Source organism: Heteronotia binoei, chromosome 19 (genome assembly GCF_032191835.1).
Source record: "Heteronotia binoei isolate CCM8104 ecotype False Entrance Well chromosome 19, APGP_CSIRO_Hbin_v1, whole genome shotgun sequence".
Taxonomy (NCBI): Eukaryota; Metazoa; Chordata; class Lepidosauria; order Squamata; family Gekkonidae; genus Heteronotia; species Heteronotia binoei.
In genome coordinates this window covers 35,024,786-35,052,102 of record NC_083241.1, presented here as the reverse complement: position 1 = coordinate 35,052,102, position 27,317 = coordinate 35,024,786, and the positions used below count along the sequence as shown (strand labels likewise).

Sequence of the window (27,317 nt, the reverse complement as noted above, 5' to 3'; positions counted from 1 at the left end):
CTGGGATCAAACTCGGGTCGTGTGCAGAGGACTCCGACTGCAGGACTACAGCTTTACCACTCTGCGCCCCCCCCCCCTCCAAAGCAGCAATTTTCTCCAGGGGAAGTGATTTCAGTAAACTGGAGATCGGTTGTAATTCCAGGAGACCTCCAGGCCCCGCCTGGAAGCTGGCAACCCTGCCCAGAGGAACCAGCTCTTTATCCTCGATGCTTTTGCAAAGAAAACTGCAGGCAAGGGATTCTGGGAGTGGGGATGCAGCCGCTGCGATACACGCGGGAGGCCGCCCTTGTCGAAGAGCGCAGAACTCCTCCCTTGCCCTGCTGTGATTCAGAATCCCAGGCCAGCATCTGCTCGGCCGATAAACAAACATGCCACGCTAATCTCCTTGCACTCGTGCCGAGGGCAAGGCCAGGGTCTCCAAAAATCAGCAGTTTGGCACAGAGGCTGCTCTCTCTCAGGGCCTTCCCTCCCCAAGGCCCCCGAGTCGAATTGCAGCAGCAGCGATTGAGAAACAAGAAGTCCCCCACCCCATGCCTGCTCCCTTCTCCCATGAAGCCCCTTCCGTCTTTCTCTAGCATTTCTGCCTTTGGGAAACCACGCAGGTTACATAGGGTTGCCAAGTCCAATTCAAGAACTATCTGGGGACTTTGGGGGTGGAGCCAGGAGACTTTGGGGGTGGAGCCAGGAGCAAGGTCGCGACAAGCGTCGTTGAACTCCAAAGGGAGTTCTGGGACCGCAGACCTTTTCGATGCCTTCCTTCCATAGGAAATAATGAAGGATAGGGGCACCTTCTTTTGGGGGCTCATAGATTCGGATCCCCTGGTCCGGTCCTTTTGAAACTTGGAGGGTCTTTTGAGAAGAGTCGCCAGAGGCTATGCTGCAAATTTGGTGCCTCTACCTCAAAATGCAGCCCCCCCCCAGATACCCATGGGTCAATTCTCCATTATACCCTATGGGAATCGCTCTCCATAGGGAATAACGGAGTGTCTGGCAGACAAGGGCAGCTGGCAGCATATTAACATCATAAAATACAATAATGTATCATAAAACAATATTGGTATAAAGCATTAAGCAATTATTAAAACCATACTCTATGAAATTAACTTCTTTGGTGCCACATCTGTGGATATGTAATGTATGATAAATAGAGAGATGGACGGCGTCCCGTAGTTCTTCGTGGTTTCTCGTAGCTTCCAGATAGGCTGATGGCCTAAGTTGATGTTTCACAAAAGTGCAATAGTAATTTAAATATTCCCAGCTTCTTGGCGGTTGGCAGCACTCTCCCCTTAGTTCTTGAAAGCATGTTGGAACGATGTTGTTCTACAGGCCTTACTGTCCACGCACTGACTCTGCTTCACTTACAACTTTTCCCTCTGTGACATGCTAAGATTTGTGTGTGTCAAGGGCTGTCAAGTCACAGCTGGCTTAAGGTGACCCCAGCAAGAAGCTTTCGAGGCAGGTGAGAAGCAGAGGTGGTTGGCCATTGCCTTCCTCTGCAGAGCCTTCCTTGGTGGTCTCCCTTCCAAGTACCAACCCTGCTTAGCTTCTCCCAGCAAGGGGCTTTCAAGGCAAGGGAGAAGCAGAAGTGATCTGCCATGGCCTTTCTCTGCAGAGCCTTCCTTGGTGGTCTCTCTTCCAAGTACTAACCCTGCTCAGCTTCTCCCAGCAAGGGGCTTACAAGGCAAGTGAGAAGCAGAGGTGGCTGGCCAAGGCCTTCTTCTGCAGAGCCTTCCTTGGTGGTTCCCCATCCAAGTACTAACCCTGCTCAGCTTCTCCCAGCAAGGGGCTTTCCAGGCAAGTGAGAAGCAGAGGTGGCTGGCCATTGCATTCCCCTGCAGAGCCTTCCTTGGTGGTCTCCCATCCAAGTACCGACCCTGCTTAGCTTCCAACCAATGACAACCTCAGCGAGGAGTTTTTTTTAGGCAAGTAAGAAGCAGAGGTGGTCTTCCATTGTCTTCCTCTGAAGATCCTACCTTGGTGGTCTTCCTTCTAAGTGCCAACCCTGCTTAGCTTCCAACTAATGGCAATCCCAGCAAGAGGCTTTCAAGACAAGTAAGAAGTAGAGATGGTTGGCCATCGCCTTCCTCTGCAGAGGCTTCCTTGGTGGTTCTCCCTTCCAAGTACCAACCCTGCTTGGCTTCCAAGATCTGATGAGATCAAGCTATGCTATACTGTTTTGCATTCCCTACGTAACCTTTCCAAAGTAGGGTCCCTTCCCCCAGCTCAGGGTTGGGGAATTCCTGGAGCTTTTGGGTGTGGAGCCTGGGGAGGGCAGAGATTGGGAAGGGGAAGGGACTTCAGTGGGGTACGCCATAGACTCCACCCTCCAAACCAGCCGTTTCCCCCCAGGGGGACTGAGCTCTTTCATCTGAGAATCTGCTGTAATTCTGGGAGATCTCCAGGCCCTCCCTGGAGGCTGGCAACCCTATCTTAAAGTGAATTGTGTCCCTGAGACAAAACATTTGCAGTGCCTGTTTCGCAGTTCAGAACAGCAGGTTAGGAGAAAGAGAGGTTTGGAAAGCTAAATAAATACATCGGGGGTGGCCAACGGTAGCTCTCCAGATGGGTTTTTTTTGCCTACAACTCCCATCAGCCCCAGCCATTGGCCATGCTGACTGGGGCTGATGGGAGTGGTAGGCAAAAAAACATCGGGAGAGCTACTGTTGGCCACCCCTGACATACATAATGGTGTCCCTGTTAGTTGTCTCTTTTCTAAGCTGAAAAATCCCAGACTCTTCACATTTTCTTCCTGGGGAAAGTGTTCCAACTCCCTGTCATCTTGGTTGCCCTTCCTTGGTGGTCTCTCATCCGAGTACTAGCCCAGCAAGGGCCTTTCAAGGCCTTTCAAGGCAAGTGAGAAGAAGAGGTAGTTGGCCATTGTCTTCCTCTGCAGAGCCTTCCTTGGTGGTCTCCCATCCAAGTATTAACTCTACTTAGCTTCTCCCAGCAAGGGGCTTTCAAGGCATGTGAGAAGCAGAGGTGGCTGGCCATTGCATTCCCCTGCAGAGCCTTCCTTGATGGTCTCCCTTCAAAGTACCAACCCTGCTTAGCTTCCAACTAATGCCCTGCCCTGCAACACTCCCTCGAAGGCAGCTGTGGAGTCTTGCGAGCAAAAATCCTACTTTGTGAGCTATTGGCACAAATTCGTTTGCTCCGGGGCCATTCTTCCTGAGCTAAGACAAAATTGTGTGAACCGGAGGCGAAACAACTATGAGTTAGCTTCCATTGCCTTCCCGTTGCTCAACATTAGGAAGAACTTCCTGACCGTTAGAGCAGTTCCTCAGTGGAACAGGCTTCCTCGGGAGGTGGTGGCTCTCCTTCCTTGGAGGTTTTTAGGCAGAGGCTAGATGGCCATCTGACAGCGATGAAGATCCTGTGCATTGAGGGGGAGGTGTTTGTGAGTTTCCCGCCTTGTGCAGGGGGTTGGACTCGATGACCCTGGAGGTCCCTTCCAACTCTATGATTCTATGAACTTCCTGATGGTTAGAGCGGTTCCTCAGTGGAGAAGGCTTCCTCGGGAGGTGGTGGGCTCTCCTTCCTTGGAGGTTTTTAAGCAGAGGCTAGATGGCCATCTGACAGCGATGAAGATCCTGTGCATTGAGGGGGAGGTGTTTGTGAGTTTCCCGCATTGTGCAGGGGGTTGGACTAGATGACCCTTCCAACTCGATGATTCTGTGATTCTATGCTAACTCACCTTAGAAGGAACACTGCTCCTTTGTGCTTTTTACTCTGTGCTGACGTCCCTCCATCTAGAAGAACGAGACCTTCCGGCCTGATGGTTCTTTTATCAGTAAACAGCAGGGCTTCTAGGGACTCTGATGCAGCCGCCGGGGTGGGCAGGCAACCACAGCGGCCACAACCACTATCACTGGAAATGGCCCCCCCTCCTCATAAGTCTCAGCTGAGTGCCTGTTCAGGCAATAAACAAACACGCCGTGCTTATCTCTCCTGACATTCTTCCGAAGGCCGTGGCAAGGCCAGGAACGGTGAGGTCAGCGATTTGGCAGGAGAGACAAGCTCCATCACGGCCTTCCCTCTCCAAGGTCCCCTGCCTGAAGCTGCGGCAGAATCTGCTGAACGCATGGGGTCCCCCCTCGCCATGCCTGCCTAGGGTTGCCGAGTCCGACTCTAGAAAGATCTGGGGACTTTGGGGGTGGAGCCAGGAGCAAGGGTGCGACAACCCTATGCAGCCCACTATGGGAAAGGGCGGCCTATAAATCTACAGAAATAAATAAATCGGGGAGGGACGGTGGCTCAGTGGTAGAGCATCTGCTTGGGAAGCAGAAGGTCCCAGGTTCAATCCCCGGCATCTCCAACTAAAAGGGTCCAGGCAAATAGGTGTGAAAAACCTCAGCTTGAGACCCTGGAGAGCCGCTGCCAGTCTGAGTAGACAAGACTGACTTTGATGGACCGAGGGTCTGATTCAGTATAAGGCAGCTTCATATATCCATATGTCCAAATTAAATAACCACGAAGAAACTCTGAAGGGAGTTTTGACCATCACATTTAAAAGGACTGCACACCTGTTCAATGCCTTCTCTCCATTGGAAGTAATGATTATGATATTAGGATGATATTGGATTTATATCCTGCCCTATACTCTGAACCTCAGAGTGGTCACAATCTTTTTTGCCTCCCCCCCCTCCCCTCTGTGAGGTGGGAGGGGCTGAGAGGGCTCTCACGGCAGCTGCCCTTTCAAGGACAACTCCTACCAGAGCTTTGGCTGACCCAAGGCCATTCCAGCAGCTGCAAGGGGAGGATTGGGGAATCAAACCTGGTTCTCCCTGATAAGAGTCTGCGCGCTTCACCGCTACTTCAAGCTGGCTCTGAAGGATAGGGACACCTTATTTGGGGGCTCATAGAATTGGACCCCCTGGTCCAATCCTTTTGAAACTTGGAAGGTGTTTTGAGAAGAGGACTCGGATGAATGCTGAAAATTTGGTGCCTCTACCTCAAAAAACAGCCCGCCTCCAGAGCGCCAGAAATCTGCAGATCAACTCTCCATTATACCCTATGGGAATCTGTCTCCATAGGGAATAATGGAGTGCCTGGCAGACATTTATCTCCCCCCCCCCGCCCCACTTTCTGATGACCCTGAAACAGGGGGAGGGCCTCCAAACCAGGAGATGCCCTGCTTCCACCTGGGGATTGGCAACCCTAAGCCCTAGCATTGTTTGTCCCTGTATGTCAGTATGACCTAACACCCAACCCAGTTCGGTGTAGTAGTCTTATCTGGGAGAGCCAGATTTCATTCCCCACTCCTCCATTTGCAGCTCCTGGAATGCCCTTGGGTCAGCCATGGCTCTTGCAGAGTTGTCCTTGAAAAGGGCAGCTGTCGTCAGAGCTCTCTCGGCCCCATCTACCTCCCAGGGTGTCTGTTGGGGGGAGGGGGAGGCAAAGGAGATGGTGACTGCTCTGAGATTCAGAATACAGGACAGGATATAAATCCAACATCTTCTTCTTCTTCTCGCCGGAGACGTCTTTGTTGACTCCCTGACCCCTTTTCTCCTCTCCGCCTGCCCGACAGGAGACCGATGCCTTCCGCGCAGCCATCCAGAAAATGGCGGACGACATCCTGTCCATGCGCCGACACATCGCCAACTTGGAGACGGAGAACAACGCCCTGCGACGCAACCTGGTGATGCACGAAGACGTGGGGCGCATCCTGTTGGAGGACATCGACCTCGATGTCATGACCAGGGCGGAGATCGTCGACAGGATAAGTAAGAGACCTGGCTCCTCTGTCAAAGGCAGGGCGGGGCATGCAAGGGGACGAGGAAAGGAAAGAAATGCTACTGGTTCGAACGCAGGTGGTGGAGGGCTGCATCGGGTTGCCAACCTCCAGGGGATGGTTGGGGATTTCCTGGGCTTGCCAGTGACCTCCAAGGGACAGAGATCGGTTCGCCTGGAGAAAATGGCCACCTTGGAAGGCCAAGCCTAGGACATCATACCCCACTGAAGCCCCGCCCCTCCCCAAACCCCTCCTTCCTCAGGCTCCCCCCCCCCTTAATCTCCAGGTATTTCCCAACCCAGAGTTGGCAGCCCTTATGAAACCTGGGTAGAAAGAACGCGCGACCTCCAAAATGGTGTGGGAGGGGTTTGGCAGACTTTTTGCACCGATGGAAGAGAGACAAAAGGGTGAAGCTAACTGCAACCTCGTCGGAGTGCAATCAAGTTGCAATGGATTTATGGCGACCCCAGGAAGGGATATCCAGGGCAAGGGAGAAGCAGAGGTGGTTGGCCATTGCATTCCCCTGCAGAGCCTTCCCTGGTGGTCTCTCTTCCAAGTATTGATCCTGCTTAGCTTCTCCCAGCAAGGGGCTCAAAAGGCAAAGAAGCAGAGGTGGTTTGCCATTGCCTCCTCCGCAGAGCCTTCCTTGGTGGTCTCCCTTCCACGTACTCACCCTGCTTTGATTCTAACTTCTGTTGACTCCAGCAAGGGGCTTCAAGGCAAGGCAGAAGCAGAGGTGGTTGGCCATTGCCTTCCTCTGCAGAGCCTTCCTTGGTGGTCTCCCTTCCAAGTACTCACCGTGCTTAGCTTCCAGCTTCTGGAGACCACCAAGGAAGGCTCTGCGGAGGAAAGAAAGCCACCTCGCTTGCCTTGAAAGCCCCTTGCTGGGGTCACCATCAATTGGCTGTGACTCAACGGCTCTTTACAGACACCGGACATTCTATTTTGGCACAATCCCAGCTCGGTCCTTTCGTTTTCCTGTTCTGACCCACTTCCACCTCCTAGGCTCGTCTCTTAAAAGTCAGAGCTGGGACATTTGAGCCAGAGAACCTCTCGAGTCCCATCAGAAAAGAACATAAACTTTTAGGAAGAAAAACTGTGTGGCCCAACTTGGTGAGGTTGGCGTTTTTGTTCTCCTAGTGGGTCTCAAGCAAAAACTGTCCTCTGGAGCTCGGGAGATGGCCAAAATGAAGGACCGGGTGCAGCGGCTGCAGAACGAGCTTATACGGGTAAGCTCTCTCTTCCCGTTCCTTTGAAGCAGCTCTGAGGCCTCTTGAGACCTCCACATTCTCCTGATAAGAACATCAGAAGAGCCCTGCTGGATCAGACCATGGTCCACCTAGTCCAGCCTCCTGTCTCACACAGTGGCTGACCAGTTCCTCTGGAGGGCCAACAACAGGCCATAGAGACCAAGTCCCTCATTAGAATGTAAGATGTTTCCTGCAGGATCGGACCAGTGGTCCATCTAGGCCAGCCTCCTGTCTCACACAGTGACCAACCAGTTCCTCTGGAAGGCCAACTACAAGGCAGAGAGGCCGAGGCCTTCATAGGAACATCAGAAGAGCCCTGCTGGATCAGACCAGTAAGGGTCCATCTAGTCCAGCATCCTGTCTCCCACAGTGGCCAACCAGTTCCTCTGGAGGGCCAACCACAGTGCACAGAGGCCATGGCCTTTGAAAGAACATCAGAAGAGTCCTGCTGGATCAGACCAGTGACCCATCTAGCCCAATATCTGGTCTCACACAGGGGCCAACCAGTTCTTCTGGAGGGCCAACAACAGGGCAATAGAGGCTGAGTCTTACATAAGAACATCAAAAGAGCCCTGTTGAATCAGGCCAATGGTCCACCTAGTCCAGCATCCTATCTCACATAGTGGCCAACCAGCTCATCTGGAGGTCCAACAACAGGGCAGAGAGGCCGAGGTCTCCATAAGAACATCAGAAGAGGCCTGCTGGATCAGACCAGTGGTCCATCTAGCCCAACATCTGGTCTCACACAGAGGCCAACCAGTTCCTCTGGAGGGCCAACAACAGGGCACAGAGGCCAAGGCCTGCATAAGAACTTCAAAAGAGTCCTGCTGTATCAGGCCTGTGGTCTGTCTGGTCCAGCATCCTGTCTCACATAGGGGCCAACCATTTCTTCTGTAGGGCCAACAACAGGGCAATAGAGGGCAAGGCCTACAAAAGAGCCCTGTTGAATCAGACCTGTGGTCCATCTAGTCCAGCATCTTGTCTCACACAGTGGCCAATCAGTTCCTCTGGACAGCTAACAGGCCACAGTGGCTGAGACCTTCCCCCAACATTGCCTCCTGACTCTGGGGTCTCAGTGTTAGGACCATGCTCGTTTGGCAAGATTGGCCCTGCTCCCTCAAGGAAGCCATTTTGGCACTGACTCTGCCCTCTTGTGGCAGCCATTTTGTGATGGCGCCCACTACTCTGCCTCAGAATTCCAAAAGAGGCCCTCAGGGGTGACAAGTTTGGGCACTCCTTGGGCTAGACAAGCCAGTGCTCTGACTCAGCGTAAGGCAGCTTGTTGAGTTTCCTGTTTAGACTGGGGCAACATGTGATGCCGCTGTGTCTCACTGGCTGTGGTTTTTCTCCCGCCAGAAAAACGACCGAGAGAAGGACCTGGTGATGCTCCAGCGAGCCCACCAGCAGCAGCAGCTTGTGCTGAGGAAGTACCAGGCTAAGATCGCTAAGATGAAAGCTCTCGAGGATGCTGTGAGGCAACAGGAGAAGGTGAGGGAACGGTGGTCGTGAAGAAGCACGTGGGAACGCAGTGACGTTCAGCAGTTGAGAGGGTGATTTTGCGCTGTTCTAGCCATCGCTCGGTCATCCTTCCCCGTGTGTCACATATCGGTCCTCTGGCTCAATTCCGTAGGGCCTACAAGACCACTCTCTTTCAGCTGGCCTTCTCTTAATGTGGATCCTAGCCTATTATAGCCGGTCATCATAAACTGTAAGAGGAGAACATCTAGAATATAGCACCTGAAAATGTTAGAACCTAATTCAGTTGATGGTTTTAATTGTAATGCTTTTAATGTAACAGCAAATATCATAAGAACATAAGAGAAGCCATGTTGGATCAGGCCAACGGCCCCTCCAGTCCAACACTCTGTGTCACATAAGAACATAAGAGAAGCCATGTTGGATCAGGCCAATGGCCCATCCAGTCCAGCACTCTGTGTCACATAAGAACATAAGAGAAGCCATGTTGGATCAGGCCAGTGGCCCATCCAGTCCAACACTCTGTGTCACATAAGAACATAAGAGAAGCCATGTTGGATCAGGCCAACGGCACCTCCAGTCCAACACTCTGTGTCACATAAGAACATAAGAGAAGCCATGTTGGATCAGGCCAATGGCCCATCCAGTCCAGCACTCTGTGTCACATAAGAACATAAGAGAAGCCATGTTGGATCAGGCCAACGGCCCATCCAGTCCAGCACTCTGTGTCACATAAGAACATAAGAGAAGCCATGTTGGATCAGGCCAATGGCCCATCCAGTCCAGCACTCTGTGTCACATAAGAACATAAGAGAAGCCATGTTGGATCAGGCCAACGGCCCCTCCAGTCCAACACTCTGTGTCACATAAGAACATAAGAGAAGCCATGTTGGATCAGGCCAATGGCCCATCCAGTCCAACACTCTGTGTCACACAGTGGCCAAAAAAAATTTATATATATAAAATTATATATATATAACGGCACGGCTGTTAATGGGGCTACCACGACGGGAGCACATTCAGCCAGTGCTGAGAGAGCTGCACTGGTTGCCTGTTGTGTTCCGAGTTCGCTTCAAGGTGTTGGTATTAACCTTTAAAGCCCCTTATGGTCAGGGACCTGCCTATCTACGGGACCGCCTTTCCCCATATATCCCCCAGAGAGCACTGCGATCAGGGACAAAAAACCTGCTGTCTGCCCCTGGCCCAAAAGAAGCCAAGCTATGCACAAGATCCAGGGCTTTCTCGGTGGCAGCACCAGAACTTTGGAACACCCTCCCAGAAGCTATAAGGGCCCTGCGGGATTTGTCGGCGTTCCGCAGGGCCTGTAAGACCGAACTATTTGAACAGGCTTTTCTGGTTGATTGAAAACGGGCTGCCACCGGACATCCTACAGAAGCTGGCGATCATAGTCAGAAGCCAATACCGCCAGACTGGGCTGAGACAGCGCAAATAGTTTTTAAATTGATAAGTAAATTATGGTTTTATATGTTTTACTGAATGGATTGTTTTTATGATGTTGTAAGCCGCCCTGAGTCCGCTTGCGGAGAGGGCGGGATATAAATGTAATTACACACACACACACACACACACACTGTGGCTAATAGCCACTGATGGACCTCTGCTCCACATTGTGACCTGTATATCGTTGGATATGATGTTTTATTATCGTAACCTGCTTTTATGCCATATTTTGTGAGCCACCCTGAGCCTGCTACGGCAAGGAGGGCAGGATATAAATAAAATATTAGCATTATTATTTTCAATTTAATTTGGACGAGTTCTAAAACAGCCTTGACCTGGACGGCCCAGACTAGCCCAGTTTTGTCAGATCTCAGAGGCTAATCGGGGGTGGCTCCAGTTCTTACTTGGATGGGAGGCAGGGTCGCTAGACCCTCTGGGGAAGGCAGGGATCCCCCCCCCCCAGTAGGCATCGCCACCCTGCTGATCAGCTGGCCAGAGGAGGAGGTGGCTTATAAGAAAAACAGTAAGGCCCAGTCGATGTTGCAGGGTGTTCCCTGCAGACTGAGTTGGTGTGAGCTATCTCACAGGGGGGGGGGGTTTAGCCTCCAGCTCACACGTTTTTGTTTTCGCTCAGGAAAAATGGCCCCAGAGCAAACTAATGGATGCAATAGCCCACAACTTTAGTGCCAGGAGCTCCCAAAGCAGAATTTTTGCTCACAAGACTCTGCAGCTTAGAGGGAGTCTTGAATCACTTCTGACATAACCCAGAAGCAACGCCACGATGTTGGCGAACGGGGCTTTTTTGGTAGAAAAAGCCCAGCTGGAACTCATTTACATATTAGCCCACACCCCCTGACACCAAGCCAGCCGGAACTCCGTTCTTGTGCATTCCTGATTTAAAAAAAAAAAAAAAGCCCTGTCGGTGACATTACGGAGACGCTGTGGTATTTGGGCAACAACTCTGTGGTAGAACCCAAATTTACCATAGAGTTTTTGCCCAGAGTGCTGCCTGGACATCGCAGTGTGATGTCACTTCACACTGTGATTTCCAGGCAGCACTCTGGGCCATACCAAAAGTGGTGTGGATACATTGCTACAACATTGGCTGAACCTAGGCTTGCCAATCCCCAGGTCCCAGCAGGGGTTCTTCTGCTTTCCCAGGTTGCTTCCCGCCCCCAGTCAGCTGGCTGGCGGGGGGGGGGGGGAGGGGGAAGCCCCACCCCCAGAGGACCATGTGCCTTTCCATCTCCGGAGGCTTCCGTCTCCGATTGAAAGGCTTCCTCTTGAGATGGTGTGCCTGTGTTACTTTGAAGAAGTTGGCAGCAACTCGTGAGTAGAGAGGCCAATCCCCTTCAGAGTCACCAGAAACGTGGGGGGGGGGGGGGAGAACGTCCACTGAGCACTTCATTATTCCCTATGTGGAGATTGATTCTCATAGGGCATAATGGGGAATTGATCTGGAGGTTTTGGGGGCTCTGGGGGAGCTGTTTTTTGAGTTAGAGGCAGCAAATTTTCAGTATGGTATCTAATACCTCTCCCCAAAGCACCCCCCAAGTTTCAAAACAATTGGATCAGGGGGTCCAATTCTATGAGCCCCAAAAGAAGGTGCCCCTATCCTTCATTATTTCCTATGGAAGGAAGACATTTAAAAAGGTGTGCTGTCCCTTTAAATGCGATGGCCAGAACTCCCTTGGAGTTCAATTATGCTTGTCACACCCTTGTTCCTGGCTCTGCCCCAAAGTCTCCTGGCTCCATCCCCAAAGTCTCCTGGCTCCACCCCCAAAGTCCCCAGCTATTTCTTGAATTGGACTTGGCAACCCTAGCTGAACCTCCTTCCTGTTCCTCAGAAATCATCCCCCATCCCCAGCTCTCTGAAAAGCTCTTAGGGCAGAACTAACAAGCCCCTTCCTTCTTTGCTAAACTCCTTCATTCCTTCTCCCCACCCAAAACAAAAAGGTGATCGTGAGGATGGAGAAGATGCTGGAGGAGAAGATGGCGGACCGGTTCAAAGACGCAGTCCGGGGTACAGAGAAGTATCCAGGTTAGTGGACCACCCACCTGAATCGAAGCCGGCAAGGGTAGTTAATATCAGGGATCATTTTGTAGAAAAATAGATGGTGGTGCTCATTAGCATAACTCATTAGCATATGCCACCACCCCCCACCCCCACCAGCCAAAAGCAACCCAACACAAGAAAGGAGAGCCCCAGGCAAGCGAGGCCTGCTTGGGCTGGCTAGAGATCCAGCCAGCCCAAGCAGGCCTCACTCACCTGGGGCTCTCCTTGGCTGCCCCCCCCCCCACAGTCAGAAGGCCAGCAAGCCACCAGTCACCAAGTGGAGAAAGGGTGGAGTGGGCTTCTCCAGGGGTTAATGGGGGCTGCTGGGGGTGTGGCAAAGCCCCTGGGGGCTGGCTGGCTGCCTGCTCTCCTAATCCAGGGCTTGTTACGCAGCTGCACCTACTATTCAGTGGACAAGGTAGGTAGATGGGGAGGAGGAGGGGGAACCCTCAGAAAGGTTGAGGAGCTGTGCTCCTGTGAGCTCCTGCTGAATCTGAGGCCTGGTTATTATAGTTGCCAGCTCCAGGTTGGGAAATACCTGGAGAATTGGGAGATGAAGCTTGAGGAGAGGAGGGATTTCAATGCTACCCTAGAGTTCAACTTCCAAGGCAGCCATTTTCTCCTGGCAAACTGATTTCTGTCACCGGGCGACCATTGAATAATAGCGCCACCTGGAGGTTCACACAATCTTAGTCATAATCGCGGACCTTGTCCAACGTACTGTTCTTTCAGAAGGAAGGACCCAATGGCCGTTCATTCAAGGCCCCAACTCTTCTCTCTTCTGCCTGAACGTTTGTCGGTCTTCTTTGCTTCCAATCCCAGGAGAAAGCTGGTCCAAGGATCTCTACTCCACCCTGATGACTGAGAACACAAGGTTGCGGGAGGAGCTGAACAAAACCTGCTACCGCTCTTCGCCCATCATACTTCAGCAGCAAGCCTTACCGGTGAGGAATTCAGGTTCTGCAGCAATACTGCCTCTGTGGCTCAGTGGTAGAGCATCTGCTTGGCATGCAGAAGGTCCCAGGTTCGATCCTCAGCAGGAGGTGATGGGAAAGGGTCTCTCTGCTATAAAGTCACGGAGAGCTGCCATAGATCAGTGGCAGAGCAACTGCTTGGCATGCAGAAGGTCCCAGGTTCGATCCTCAGCATCTCCAGTTGAAGGGGCCAGGCAGGAGGTGATGGGAAAGGGTCTCTTTGCCTAAGACCCTACAGGGCAGGGGTGGCCAAACTTGCTTAACAGAAGAAGATATTGGATTTATATCCCGCCCTCCACTCCAAAGAGTCTAAGAGCGGCTCACAATCTCCTTTACCTTCCTCCCCCACAACAGACACCCTATGAGGTAGGTGGGGCTGAGAGGGCTCTCACAGCAGCTGCCCTTTCAAGGACAACCTCTGCCAGAGCTATGGCTGACCCAAGGCCATTCCAGCAGGTGCAAGTGGAGGAGTGAGGAATCAAAACCGGTTCTCCCAGATAAGAGTCCGCACACTTAACCACTACACCAAACTGGCTGAAGAGCCACGCAGAATAAACATCAGATGTCTGAGAGCCACCAGATGTTCTCTTTGCCTTCTACAGGATGCACTTTCCTCCAGCTCTGAAAAGCTAACACTACTGGGCAAACTGGAGAAAGCTGAGGCCCGCATCCACATCTTGGAACGCCAGGTAATGGCCCCTTCATTTCCAAAGCCATCTCTGGAGTGCATGCCCCAGTGTACCTCCTACAGTCCATTCCAGAGCCTTCTTTGGGGGGCAGTGAATTAGATGGGCAACCATCCTGACATTAATCCAAACTCTGCATAATACAGAATAGGGCCAGTACTTGGATGGGAGACCACCAAGAAAGGCTCTGCAGAGGAAGGCAATGGCCAACCACCTCTGCTTCTCCCTTGCCTTGAAAGCCCCTTGCTGAGAGAAGCTAAGCAGGGTTGTACTTGGATGGGAGACCACCAAGGAAGGCTCTGTGGAGAAAGGCAATGGCCAGCCACTCCTGCTTCTCACTTGTATTGAAAGCCCCTTGCTGGGAGAAGCTAAGCAGGGTCGGTACTTGGATGGGAGACCACCAAGGAAGGCTCTGTGGAGAAAGGCAATGGCCAGCCACTCCTGCTTCTCACTTGCCTTGAAAGCCCCTTGCTGGGAGAAGCTGGGCAGGATAAGTACTTGGATGGGAGACCACCAAGGAAAACTGCAGAGGAAGGCAATGGCCAACCACCTCTGCTTCTCACTTGCCTTGAAAGCCCCTTGCTGGGGTCGCCATAAGTTGGAAGCTAAGCAGGGTTGGTACTTGGAAAGGAGATTACCACGGAAGGCTCTGCAGAAGAAGGCAATGGCCAACCACCTCTGCCTCTCACTTGCCTTGCTGGGAGAAGCTAAGCAGGGTCTGTACTTGGAACGGAGACCACCCAGGAAGGCTCTGCAGAGGAACACAATGGCCAACCACTTCTGCTTGAAAGTCCCCTTGCTGGAGTTGCTGTTAACCGGCTGCGACTTGATGGCACATTACACACAGATGCAACAGTGTATTAGGGAGAGATGCGGGACGGGATGGTATTGCCCAATCTCATTGGTTCTCAGAAGCTAAGCTAGTTGATACTTAGATTGGAGACCACCGAGGAAGGCTCTGCAGAGGAAGGCAATGGCCAACCACTAGTGTTCCTCGCTTGCTTTGAAAACCTTATGGGTTTTTTCCTAAGTCAGCATCTACTTAATGGTGCTCTACATACACAAAAGGCACTAGGATCATTATGGTCAAAAGGCAGTCTGCAAAAATGGTAAATCACTGCAAAGAAGAATCACCATCTTCAAGTACTTGAAGGGCTGTCCTATAGAGGATGGGGTGGAATTGTTTCCTGTGGCCCCGGAAGGTAGGACCGGAACCAATGGGCTGAAATTAAATTAAAAGAGTTTCCGGCTCAACATTAGGAAGAACTTCCTGACCGTTAGAGCGATTCCTCAGTGGAACAGGCCTCCTCGGGAGGTGGTGGGCTCTCCTTCCTTGGAAGTTTTTAAACAGAGGCTAGATGGCCGTCTGACAGCAATGAAGATCCTGTGAATTTAGAAGGAAGTGGTTTGTGAGTTTCCTGCATTGTGCAGGAGGTTGGACTAGATGACCCTAGAGGTACCTTCCAACTCTATGATTTGAAGAAGAAGAAGACCGTAGATTTATACCCAGCCCTTCTCTCTGAATCAGAGTCTTAAAGCGGTTCACAGTCTCCTATATCTTCTCCCCCCACAACAGACACCCTGTGAGGTGGGTGGGGCTGAGAGGGCTCTCACAGCAGCTGCCCTTTCAAGGACAACTTCTGCGAGAGCTATGGCTGACCCAAGGCCATTCCAGCAGCTGCAAGTGGAGAAGTGGGGAATCAAACCTGGTTCTCCCAGATAAGAGTCCGCACACTTAACTACATCAAACTGGCTCCCCTTGTTCATATTCCAGCAGGCTCACCATCAGGTCATGAATATAAAATGGTGTCCGTGCATGCGTGAACGCATACTTATGAGTTCAAAGGGGAGAGATACCAGCTTGTCAGACTGACTATTTTTGTCCTCTTTTTTGTAGCTGGAAGAATCTGCTAGGAAATGGGGGCGAGAGAAGCAAGATTATGCCTCGCGCCTTCTAGAGCAAGAACATGGATTTGTCCGATCGCCTTCCTCTTTCATGCTGCCGGAATTCCCACTTGTAAGTTGTCAGTCTAGCGGATCGCGACAGAGCCTACCTGGGCAGAACTGCTGGGAAGACACGTTATGCACGCTTATGTGCATAACCAGGGGTGGAATCCTAGCAGGGGCTCCTTTGCATATTAGGCCACACACCCCTGATGGAGCCAACCCTCCAAGAGCTTACAGGGCTCTTAGTACAGGGTCCAGGGATAGAATTCTAGCAAGGGCTCCTTTGCATATTAGGCCACACACCCCTGATGGAGCCAACCCTCCAAGAGCTTACAGGGCTCTTAGTACAGGGTCCAGGGATAGAATTCTAGCAGGGGCTCCTTTGCATATTAGGCCACACACCCCTGATGGAGCCAACCCTCCAAGAGCTTACAGGGCTCTTAGTACAGGGTCCAGGGATAGAATTCTAGCAAGGGCTCCTTTGCATATTAGGCCACACACCCCTGATGTAACCAATCCTCCATGAACTTTCAGGGCTCTTTTTTGTAAGCTCTTGAAGGATTGGCTACATCACGAGAGTTTGGCCTAATATGCAATGAAGCTGCTGCTTGAATTCTACCCCTGTGCATAGCCATTCACAAGACCAGGAAGATTCTCACCCTGTAACGGTCAAACTAGCTAAGATAGAAACCTGTGAATCACCCAGCCTCTGTCAGCTCTGTCAGCACTCCTGTGTGAAGGGCATGTTTGATACTTCTATCCCTGCAAAGATGAACAGAATACTTCTTCAGCAGCGAGCAGTGTTCGATATGTCCATCCCTGCAAAAACTAACAAAAATTGTGGCAGAGTTTGAGCTTTTGTGAGTCACTGCTCTCTCCTGAGCCAGTTTGATGTAGTGGTGAAGTGTGCAGACTCTTATCTGGGAGAACCAGGTTTGCTTCCCCACTCCTCCACTTGCAGCTGCTGGAATGGCCTTGGGTCCGCCATAGCTCTGGCAGAGATTGTCCTTGAAAGGGCAGCTGCTGTGAGAGCCCTCTCCAGCCCCACCCACCTCACAGGGTGTCTGTTGTGGCGGGGGGGGGAGGTAAAGGAGATTGTGTGCCGCTCTGAGACTCTTCGGAGTGGAGGGCGGGATATAAATCCAATATCTTCATCTACCTCACAGGGTGTCTGTAGTGGGGGAGGAAGGGAAAGGAGATTGTGAGCCGCTCTGAGACTCTTTGGAGTGGAGGGCGGGATATAAATTCAATATCTTCATCTACCTCACAGGGTGTCTGTAGTGGGGGAGGAAGGTAAAGGAGATTGTGTGCTGCTCTGAGACTCTTCAGAGTGGAGGGCGGGATATAAATCCAATATCTTCATCTACCTCATAGGGTGTCTGTAGTGGGGGGGGGAAGGTAAAGGAGATTGTGAGTCGCTCTGAGACTCTTCAGAGTGGAGGGCGGGATATAAATCCAATATCTTCATCTACCTCACAGGGTGTCTGTTGTGGGGGAGGAAGGGAGAGGAGATTGTGAGCTGCTCTGAGACTCTTCGGAGTGGAGGGCGGGATATAAATCCAATATCTTCATCTACCTCACAGGGTGTCTGTAGTGGGGGAGGAAGGTAAAGGAGATTGTGAGCCACTCTGAGACTCTTCAGAGTGGAGGGCGGGATATAAATCCAATATCTTCATCTACCTCACAGGGTGTCTGTTGTGGGGGAGGAAGGTAAAGGAGATTGTGAGCCGCTTTGAGACTCTTCGGAGTGGAGGGCGGGATATAAATCCAATATCTTCATCTACCTCACAGGGTGTCTGTTGTGGGGAGGAAGGTAAAGGAGATGGTGAGCCGCTCTGAGACTCTTCGGAGTGGAGGGCGGGATATAAATCCAATACAGTGAGCAGTGCTACGTATAGCTGATGGGCAGTGATTAAGCATGCTAAGTAGCATAAAGCTACAATTCAGTGGCAAAATACTGAAATTAACAAATTGAAAGAATAACAAGTTTGGTCGGGATAGTATTAGTTTTGTGGGGAAACAGCAAAAACAATAAACATGTCAGAATTGGAGGATGTTGGTGAGAATCCATCCACCATCACAAGGCAGTCAATGTGGAGTCTTTTAACTGCTCTGCTTCTCCTCAGACATGGGCTAAACTGAGAACATCTTTTTCTCAGAGGCCTCCTTGACCATGGACCGTGTCCTCGACCTTCTCTGTGTCCTTGACCATGGAATAGACCAGGCTGTCCATCTCTTGCCCTGTCCTGGATGGCCCAGACTGGCCCCATCTTGGAAGCCGAGCAGAGTCAGCCCTGGTTCATACTTGGATGGAGGACCACCAAGGAAGTCCAGAGTTGCTAAGCAGAGGCAGGCAATGGCAAACCACCTCTATTAATTCCTTGCCTTGACGTGGATGGCCCTGGCTAGCCCGATCTTGACAGATCTTGGAAGCTAAGTAGAGTCAGCCCTGGTTCATACTTGGATGGCGGACCACCAAGGAAGTCCAGGGTTGCTATGCAGAGGCAGGCAACGGCAAACCACCTCTGAACTTCTCTTGCCTTTACCTGGATGGCTCAGGCCAGCCTGATCTCAGAAGCTAGGGGTGGTCAGCTCTGGTCAGCACTTGGATGGGAGACCACCAAGGAAGTCCAGGGTTGCTACGCAGAGGCAGGCAACGGCAAACGCTTTCTGAATGTCTCTCGTTTTGAAAACCCTACAGGGTTGTCTGCGACTTGACACCTCTTTCCAACCCCAGTGTATGGAAGAATGAGCTAAGGATTTTGAGGCACTCAAATAATATATACACACTAACCGAAATAGAGAAAAGGTGTGGCTTGGGTATTGGGTTGATCTGCCCTCTCCCACAGAATCTGCAACCCAAATCCTCTTTTCATCGTTTATCGAATACCCCATCTCTTTGATTGCATTGATTCACCTCAGTGTAATCTGCCTCGCCTCCCAGTGAGAAAAGCGGACTATAAATATCCTTAAGAGACCAAATAAAAATCAGAGACCCAGTTTCAAGTTCAGAATCTCAGGGGTTAAATTGCAGGTGTTTTCTGCCCTAGTCACTGTGACCATAAAAGGTGGGCATTGGAGAAAACCCCCGGAACTCCGCGTCCTTGACCTTGGAACAGACCGGGCTGTTAGTACTTAGTGGGTTTTGGCTTACTAATATCCTCCCCCTCCCCTACCCACAGGAGGAGAAAGAAGGGAAAGGGAACGAAGAGAAGAAGAACAAACAGGTATACGAAGGGAAAGCAGCAAAGAGCGTTCCCAAGGCCTAGGGTTGGGTACCTCAGTGCAAAAAGTGGCTGATGGGTGGCTGTTCTTATCCAATGAGTTTGAACATAGGCATCCTCTCTAGATTTCACCATTCCTGGTGGGGAAAACTGTCTCATGCAAGATTAAGTCAAAGGATCCCCAGGTCTTAAAAATCACGTGTAGGTAGTGTTGCCAATCCCCAGGTGAGGGCAGGGGATTCTCCAGTTTGGAAGCCCTCCCCCCACTTTCAGCTCATCAGAAAACGTGCTCGGCACTCCATTTTTCCCTATGGAGACCGATTCCCATAGGGTATCATGGAGAATTGATCCATGGGTATCTGGGCCTCTGGGGGGTTACTTTTTGAGATAGAGTTGCCAGATTCTCAGCATAGCACCCAACCTCAAACCCCACCCCACCCCAAATTTCAAAAAGATTGGACTTGGGGCTCCAATTCTACGAGCCCCCAAAGGAGGTGCCCCTGTCCTCCATCATTCCAAACGGAGGGAAGGCATTTCAAAGGTGAGCGGTCCCTGTAAATGTGATGACCGGAACTCCCTTTGAAGTTTAACCGTGCTTGTCACATCCTGGCTCCTGGAGCCAGAGTCTCCTGGCTCCGCCCCCAAAGTCCCGAGGTATTTCTTGAGTCAGACTCGGCAACCCTAGTAGATCATGAATCTACATATGAACATGAACATATGAAGCTGCCTTCTACTGAATCAGACCCTCGGTCCATCAAAGTCAGTCTTGTCTTCTCAGACTGGCAGCGGCTCTCCAGGGTCTCAAGCTGAGGTTTTTCACACCTGTTTGCCTGGACCGTTTTTTGGAGATGCCAGGGATTGAACCTGGGACCTTCTGCTTCCCAAGCAGATGCTCTACCACTGAGCCACTGTCCCTCCCCAGACCGTTGATGGCGTGCAGGAATGGCAGCTGTCCAACTCCTTCCCACTCAGCTCAGTCACTAGTGCCCCGATCCAGCAAGGGGGCTACCTGCAAACAGAGTTCTTTGATATGTCTATGCCTAGCTCGATGGAATGTGGGCATACGCCAACAGCCCTTTCCCACACCCCTTAGCTGCTTACCCGGAGGACCAATCCGGCTAGACTCAATCCTTCCTCCTATCCTGACTACAGTAGATGTGTATAGCCCAACCTGCTACCTGGTTTCTCTCAGTGGCAGGGAGGGAGACAGGAAACACCTCTATTTCCCTGCCCTTTACCCCCCCTTGAGAACCCAGACTAGCCCAATCTCATCAGTTCTCAGGGGAGGGATGCTTGCTCAATGGTAGAGCATCTTTAGAGTTTGTAGAATCTTTCGGGCTCAAGTGCCGTGTTCTACTGGAGAAAGTTTTTCTTCCAGACGTTTTGTTCTCGGCTGCGGAGAACATCCTCAGTGGCGTTGCGGCCGGAGCAGGCGCTCTGACCTTCTTGGCTGCTGTGCATTGAGTGAGGCCAGGGCTGCTGGAGAGCTGCTATTTCTAGGCTGGAGGGGGTGTGGTGAAAGGGCAATAGGTTTGTGGATGTGCCTGTTGTTTGGTGGGGCTTCCTGGAAGGGTAGTGATAAGGAAACCGGCTGTTGAATGTGACCATTGTTCTGTGTTAATTGCTGGAAGGGTTGGAAGGGGTGTGAAGAAAAGGAAGATGGTTGTTGACTGTGCTGATTGTTCTGTGGAATGTGCTGGTTGTTCTGTGAATTTCTGCAATTTATAGTCTGTAGGGTGTAAGCAGAAGCTCCCAGGTTCAATCCCCAGTATCTCCAACTAAAAAGGGTCTAGGCAAATTTGCATGAAACACTTCCGCTTGAGACCTTGGAGAGCCGCTGCCAGCCTGAGTAGACGATACTGACTTTGATGGACCGAAGGTCTGATTCAGTTGAAGGCAGCTTCATGTGTTCATAAGCTAAGTAGGGTTGGCTGTGGCTAGCATTTGGGTGGAAGACCACCAAGGAAGTCCAGGGTTGCCACGCAGCGGCAGGCAATGGCAAACCACCTCTGCTCATCGGCCCTGGCCTGGATGGCCCAGGCTAGCTCAATCTCCTCAGATCTTGGAAGCCAAGCAGGGTCAGCCCTTGGTAGCACTTGGAAAGGAGACAACCGGGGAAGTCCAGGGTTGTTATGCAGAGGCAGGCAATGGCAAACTAAGTCTGCCTCTGCCCTCGCCTAGATGGCCCAGGCTAGCCCCATCTTGTCAGATCTTGGAATCTAAACAGGGTCAGCCGGGTTAGTACTTGGATGGGGGACCACCAAGGAAGTCCATGGTTGTTATGCAGAGGAAGGCAACGGCAAGCCTCCTCTGTTTGCCTGCCTTGACCTGGATGGCCCGCACTAGCTGGATCTTGTCGGATCTCGGAATCTAAGCAGAGTTGGCCCCGGTTAGCTCTTGGATGGGAGACCACGAAGGAAGTCCAGGGTTGCTACGCAGAGGCAAGCAATGGCAAGCCGCTTTTGTTTGCCTGCCTTGACCTAGATGGCCTAGGCTCGCCCAATCCCATCCGATATCAGAAGTTAAGCAGAGTCAGCCCTTGTAAGTACTGGGAAAGGAGACAACCAGGGGAGTCAAGGGCTGCAATGCAGGCAAACCACCTCAGTTCGTCTCTTGCCCTGAAAACCCTACAGGGTCCCAGTAAGTCTGCTGTGGCTTGATGGCCCTTTCCTCCACCATCCCTTGATGATGTGTTGGCATCCCCTAAGTGTACAACTCCACTTATTTTGGCCATGGAACTTGGCATTGGACTGCCCTGATACTGCCCCTAACACCCATGGCAATTGGGGTGTGTATGTCCAAATTATCCCTGTGAGTGCCATACAGAATGGGAGGGCAGTTGGGTGAACGGATCCTGGGAGATTTTGGAAACCTTTCTAATGTCTGTGTTTTCTTTCTCTCTTCCCCAAGGCTGGCCTGGATTCCCCATCCCGCATCCGGATTAAGACCCTTTACACTGCACAGTAGCTCCGCAGCACCTTTTGCATTGCAAATTCCATGGGGGACGGACTATCTATGGCAAAATATGCCCTGGGTTATACATATCTATATTTATCCCCTGAAACGTTGAACAATCTATGGGCTTGCCTGGAGAATTTTATTAAAACTGCGGCCCCCGTTCCCTCGAGCCTGTGGCTTGCAAAGACGGATGGATCCGGCTGGTGGCAATCGGGATGGAAAGGCGCAAGAATCAGTTCTTGAGCTGGGAGAGGGGGCGTGGCTCAGTGGTAGAGCCTCTGCTTGGCATGCAGAAGGTCCCAGGTTCTATCCCCGGCATTTCCAGTTAAAAGGACCAGGTGATGAGGAAAACATCTACCTGAGACCCCCGAGAGCGGCTGCCATGAACAGGCAATCCCGAACTAAGCGGACCAAGGGTCTGACTTAGTATAAGGCAGGGAGGGGTTTGTGTTTAGGGAGGGGGAAAGGAGCACAGAATCACACCCTCCACTGCCTTCTCAGTGGAATAGAGCTTGGTTGAGAACACCTCCTCACCTTTGGTGTAAAGGACCAAAGAAGGCCATGTTCATTGCTTTGGCTCGAACATTTTTCAACAAGGCGAGAGTGGTTAATTCTCCTCTTGGGATTAAGGCCCGATTTATATTTTGGGGAGATTAGGGGCAGTTTGTGAGAGCCACATCCTGCAGAGGTACCATTTTGGGGGTTTGCTTACAAGAATTGAATCGGCTGGCAACCTTCACTGGGTATAACGCAGCCGAAAGTAAGCCGAAGGGGGCAGGCATTTGGGCATCACAACAGCAAGGCAAGAGGCAAGAACCAGAGTGGTGCAGTGGTTAAGAGGGGACTCTCATCTGGAGAGCTGAGGTTGATTCCCCACTCCTCCGCGAGCAGCCAGCGGGGTGACCTTGGGCCAACACAACTCTCTCAGAGCTCTTTCAGCCTCACCTACCTCACAGGTCGAGTCACAGCATGTCTGCTGCCAGGAGAGGAAGGGAAGGAGATTGTAAACCGCTTTGAGCCTCCTTAGGGTAGAAAAAAGTGGCATATAAAAACCCACCTTCTTTTTCTTCTTTCGGAAGAAGCTCAAAGAAGCTCAAGGGACTGTTATGTATCTAAGGTGAGAATTATTCAGAATGTCAGCTTTCGTGTGCTAGAAGCGCACACCGTCAGACAACAGGATGGAATGGCAAGCAGTCCTAAATATAGAGAAAGTGGGCAGTGAGTGCCTACGAATTCACTGCCCGCTTTCTCCATATTTAGGGCTGCTTGCAATTCCATACTATTGTCCGGTGACGTGTGCTTAGAGCACACAAAAGCGTACATTCTGAATCAAACGCAGTTGGCCTTAAAAGTGGCACTTGACTCTTGCTTTGTTCTACTGCTTCAGACCAGCACGGCTGCCCACCTGGATCTAAGGGTAGGATCGTTATGCATCTGATTGTTCGCCATCTACACAGGGTCACAGGGATGCTGCAGGGATGGTCTGAAAGTCTGCACAGTTCTATTGCTGCGATTGCCACCACATCCCCAAGAAAACAAGGACCAAGAATGAGCATCCAGGATTTGCAAGCTGCAAGGTCCGAACTTCCAAGCTCTGCAAAGATGGAAAGAAAGACTGAATCGCATCGAGGAGGTTATGAACTAAACGTTAAGTTTTTTCCTAGATACATTGGACTCCATCGGCGCATGTGGGACAACCGTTTGGCCGAACGGGAACTACCTTCCGCTGCAAAAACTCTGTACACAGCTGTTGCTGTTTTGTTTTGTTCCCAGTGTTCCCTCTAAGCTGAGTTAAGTGCGAGCTAGCTCACCGATTTTTAGCCTCTGGCTCACACATTTTTGTCTTTGCGCTGGAAGGAGGACCCCAGAACACAATCATTGATGCAGCAGCTCACCGCTTTCAGGCTAGTCGCTCACAAAGTAGAATGTTTGCTCACGAGACTCTGCAGCTTAGAGGGAACATTGTTTGTGTCACTCTTGAGTCGCATCTGATTTCAAAGGGGCTTTCAAAGGCAAGAGGCTCCCGGGGTGGGTTGCCATTGCCTGCCTCTGCATAGCAACCCCAGGAGCCCTCGGTGGTCTCCTGTCTAAATACTAACCCTGTTTAGCTTCTGAGACCTGAGAGCATCCAGCTAGGCTGGGCCTGGGCCCTCCAGGTCAGGGCAGATCAACAGAGGTGGTTGGCCATTGCCAGCCTCCCTACATAACAACCCTGGACTTCCTTGGTGGTCTCCCATCCAAATACTCAGGCCAATCCTGCTTAAGCTTTCTGAGATTTGCCAAGAACAGGCTATCCTGGGCTATCCAGGTCAGGGCAAACATTGCTCTATCTAAGAGGCAGGGCTTTTTTTTTTGTAGCAGGGGCTCCTTTGCATATTAGGCCCTACCCCCTGTTGGAGCCAATCCCCCAAGAGCTTGCAGGACTCTTAGTGCAGGGTCCAGAGATAGAATTCTAGCAGGGGCTCCTTTGCATATGAGGCCACACACCTCTGATGGAGCCAATCCTCCAAGAGCTTACAGGGCTCTTAGTGCAGGGCCCAGAGATAGAATTCCAGCAGGGGCTCCTTTGCATATTAGGCCACACACCCCTGATGCAGCCAATCCTCCAAGAGCTTACAGGGCTCTAAGTACAGGGCCCAGAGATAGAATTCTAGCAGGGGCTCCTTTGCATATTAGGCCACACACCCCTGATGGAGCCAACCCTCCAAGAGCTTATAGGGCTCTTAGTACAGGGTCCAGGGATAGAATTCTAGCAAGGGCTCCTTTGCATATTAGGCCACACACCCCTGATGGAGCCCACCCTCCAAGAGCTTACAGGGCTCTAAGTACAGGGCCCAGAGATAGAATTCTAGCAGGGGCTCCTTTGCATATTAGGCCACACACCCCTGATGGAGCCAACCCTCCAAGAGCTTATAGGGCTCTTAGTACAGGGTCCAGGGATAGAATTCTAGCAAGGGCTCCTTTGCATATTAGGCCACACACCCCTGATGGAGCCAACCCTCCAAGAGCTTATAGGGCTCTTAGTACAGGGTCCAGGGATAGAATTCTAGCAAGGGCTCCTTTGCATATTAGGCCACAAACCCCTGATGGAGCCAACCCTCCAAGAGCTTACAGGGCTCTTAGTACAGGGCCCAGAGATAGAATTCTAGCAGGGGCTCCTTTGCATATTAGGCCACACACCCCTGATGGAGCCAATCCTCCAAGAGCTTATAGGGCTCTTAGTACAGGGTCCAGGGATAGAATTCTAGCAAGGGCTCCTTTGCATATTACGCCACACACCCCTGATGGAGCCAATCCTCCAAGAGCTTACAGGGCTCTTAGTACAGGGCCCAGAGGTAGAATTCTAGCAGGGGCTCCTTTGCATATTAGGCCACACACCCCTGATGGAGCCAATCCTCCAAGAGCTTATAGGGCTCTTAGTACAGGGTCCAGGGATAGAATTCTAGCAAGGGCTCCTTTGTATATTACGCCACACACCCCTGATGGAGCCAATCCTCCAAGAGCTTACAGTGCAGGGCCCAGAGATAGAATTCTAGCAGGGGCTCCTTTGCATATTAGGCCACACACCCCTGATGGAGCCAATCCTCCAAGAGCTTACAGGGCTCTTAGTACAGGGTCCAGAGATAGAATTCTAGCAGGGGCTCCTTTGCATATTAGGCCACACACCCCTGATGTAGCCAGTCCTCCAAGAGCTTACAGGGCTCTTAGTACAGGGTCCAGGGATAGAATTCTAGCAGGGGCTCCTTTGCATATTAGGCCACACACCCCTGATGGAGCCAACCCTCCAAGAGCTGACAGGGCTCTTAGTACAGGGTCCAGGGATAGAATTCTAGCAGGGGCTCCTTTGCATATTAGGCCACACACCCCTGATGGAGCCAGTCCTCCAAGAGCTTACAGGGCTCTTAGTACAGGGTCCAGAGATAGAATTCTGATGGAGCCAATCCTCCAAGAGCTTACAAGAGTAAAGAGCCTACTGTAAGCTCCAGGAGGACTGGCTATATCAGTGGTGTGCGGCCTAATATGCAAAGGAGCTCCTGCTATGAGGGGAAAAAAAGCCCTGTCGAACAGTAAACTAAGGAGCATTTGCTGATTACAAAAGCTGCAAATGCAGGTCAACCACAGATTAAAGTGGGGTGGGGGGCTTTGGCATTCTTGGGGATATTCCAAGCATACAGAAAAAATTGACTTTGTAAATTAACAAAAAGATTTCCTCGACACACACACACACACACGTTAACCTAAGCTGGATAGCCTAGCCTAGCTCATACAAATGAAATTCACTGCCACAGGAAGTGGTGGCGGCTGCAAGCATAGCCAGCTTCAAGAGGGGATTAGATCAACATGAGCAGAGGTCCATCAGTGGCTAGTAGCCACAGCGTATTGCTGGAACTCTCCGTCTGTATTCTTGGTGTTGGGGAGAGCAGCTGTGGGAGGGCTTCTGGTGTCCTGGCCCCACTGATGGACCTCCTGATGGCGCCTGTTTTTTTGGCCACTGTGTGACACAGAGGGTTGGACTGGATGGACCATTGTCCTGATCCAACATGGCTTCTGTTATGTTCTTACTTGTCAGCTCAAAGTGAAGCAAGGCCAGCTCTGATTAGTCCTTGGATGGGAGACCACCAGAGAAGTCCCGGGCTGCTACACAATGGCAGGCAAGAGCAAACCACCTCTGAACATCTCTTGCCCTGAAAGCTCTAACATGGTCGCCATAAGTCAGCTGTGACTCGAGAGTGTGTTCCACTAGCAAGAGGCATGTAAAGCTGGCAGCAATTTTAACTTTGCGGGGCGGGGGGGGGGGGCGCTTCCATGTGTAAACAGGACCTGCAGAAGTCCCTACAAAGACAGAGAGGAAGATATGGGAAGGGGCATTCATCTAGTTCTCTCTCCCGCACTTCCTCACACGCTCCCGTGTTTTGCAATACCACAGCCGATGTAAATAAAATAAAACTCTCGCTGCTTGGAAATCCAAAGGCGGTTGCATGTTTTATTCTGCTTGCAGGAAAATATTACATTTTTTCCAAGATTTTTTTTGGGGCAGTTCTATATTATATCTTAGAATTTGTGGTTGGCTGGGGTTTTCCCTGCTTATCGATGTCCGTCCATGTTTATCACAACTATTTTTCCGTAACTTGGCTTTGAAGACCAAGCCCAACAGAACGATGCCAGCCGTCTTTGTTTAAACCCCAGCGAAACAGACGGTGAGATATCATAACACACTTACAGTTCCCATTTGCTCTTGAGAAACTGGACGTTTCCCTAGACTACTTCATATTTGATGGGGAAGAGTTGGTTTCTCATATATGTGCCTGTGGTTCATAGGCATTTATAGATACTGTGCAGCTCTGAGCTCCTGAAAGACGCGCCACATACTTAGCCTCATCTCAAAAGCTCTTGAGAAAACCCTTCTTGATTTGAGTTGCCAGTTCTGGTTTGGGAGATTCCTGGAGATTTTGAAGCCTGAGGCAGGCAGAGTTTGGGGAGAGATGGAGGTCTCAGGAGGATATAATGCCAAAAAGTCCACCTCCAAGCAGCTGTTTTCTCCATGGGAACTGAT

The 27,317-nt window shown here is 51.3% G+C and overlaps 1 protein-coding gene across 1 annotated transcript in view; it reads left to right on the top strand.

Moving 5' to 3' along the window:
* The window catches only part of CCDC33 (coiled-coil domain containing 33), a 77,932-nt gene extending 59,082 nt beyond the window's left edge, over positions 1-18,850 (top strand). Inside the window, exons 5-12 of the mRNA XM_060259990.1 lie at positions 5,528-5,723; positions 6,872-6,960; positions 8,338-8,469; positions 11,875-11,959; positions 12,797-12,918; positions 13,551-13,637; positions 15,532-15,651; positions 18,764-18,850. Of these exons, the coding sequence (XP_060115973.1) occupies positions 5,528-5,723; positions 6,872-6,960; positions 8,338-8,469; positions 11,875-11,959; positions 12,797-12,918; positions 13,551-13,637; positions 15,532-15,651; positions 18,764-18,850 (918 nt within the window). The remainder of the gene's footprint in view (positions 1-5,527; positions 5,724-6,871; positions 6,961-8,337; positions 8,470-11,874; positions 11,960-12,796; positions 12,919-13,550; positions 13,638-15,531; positions 15,652-18,763) is intronic.
* The last annotated feature ends 8,467 nt before the right edge of the window (positions 18,851-27,317 follow it).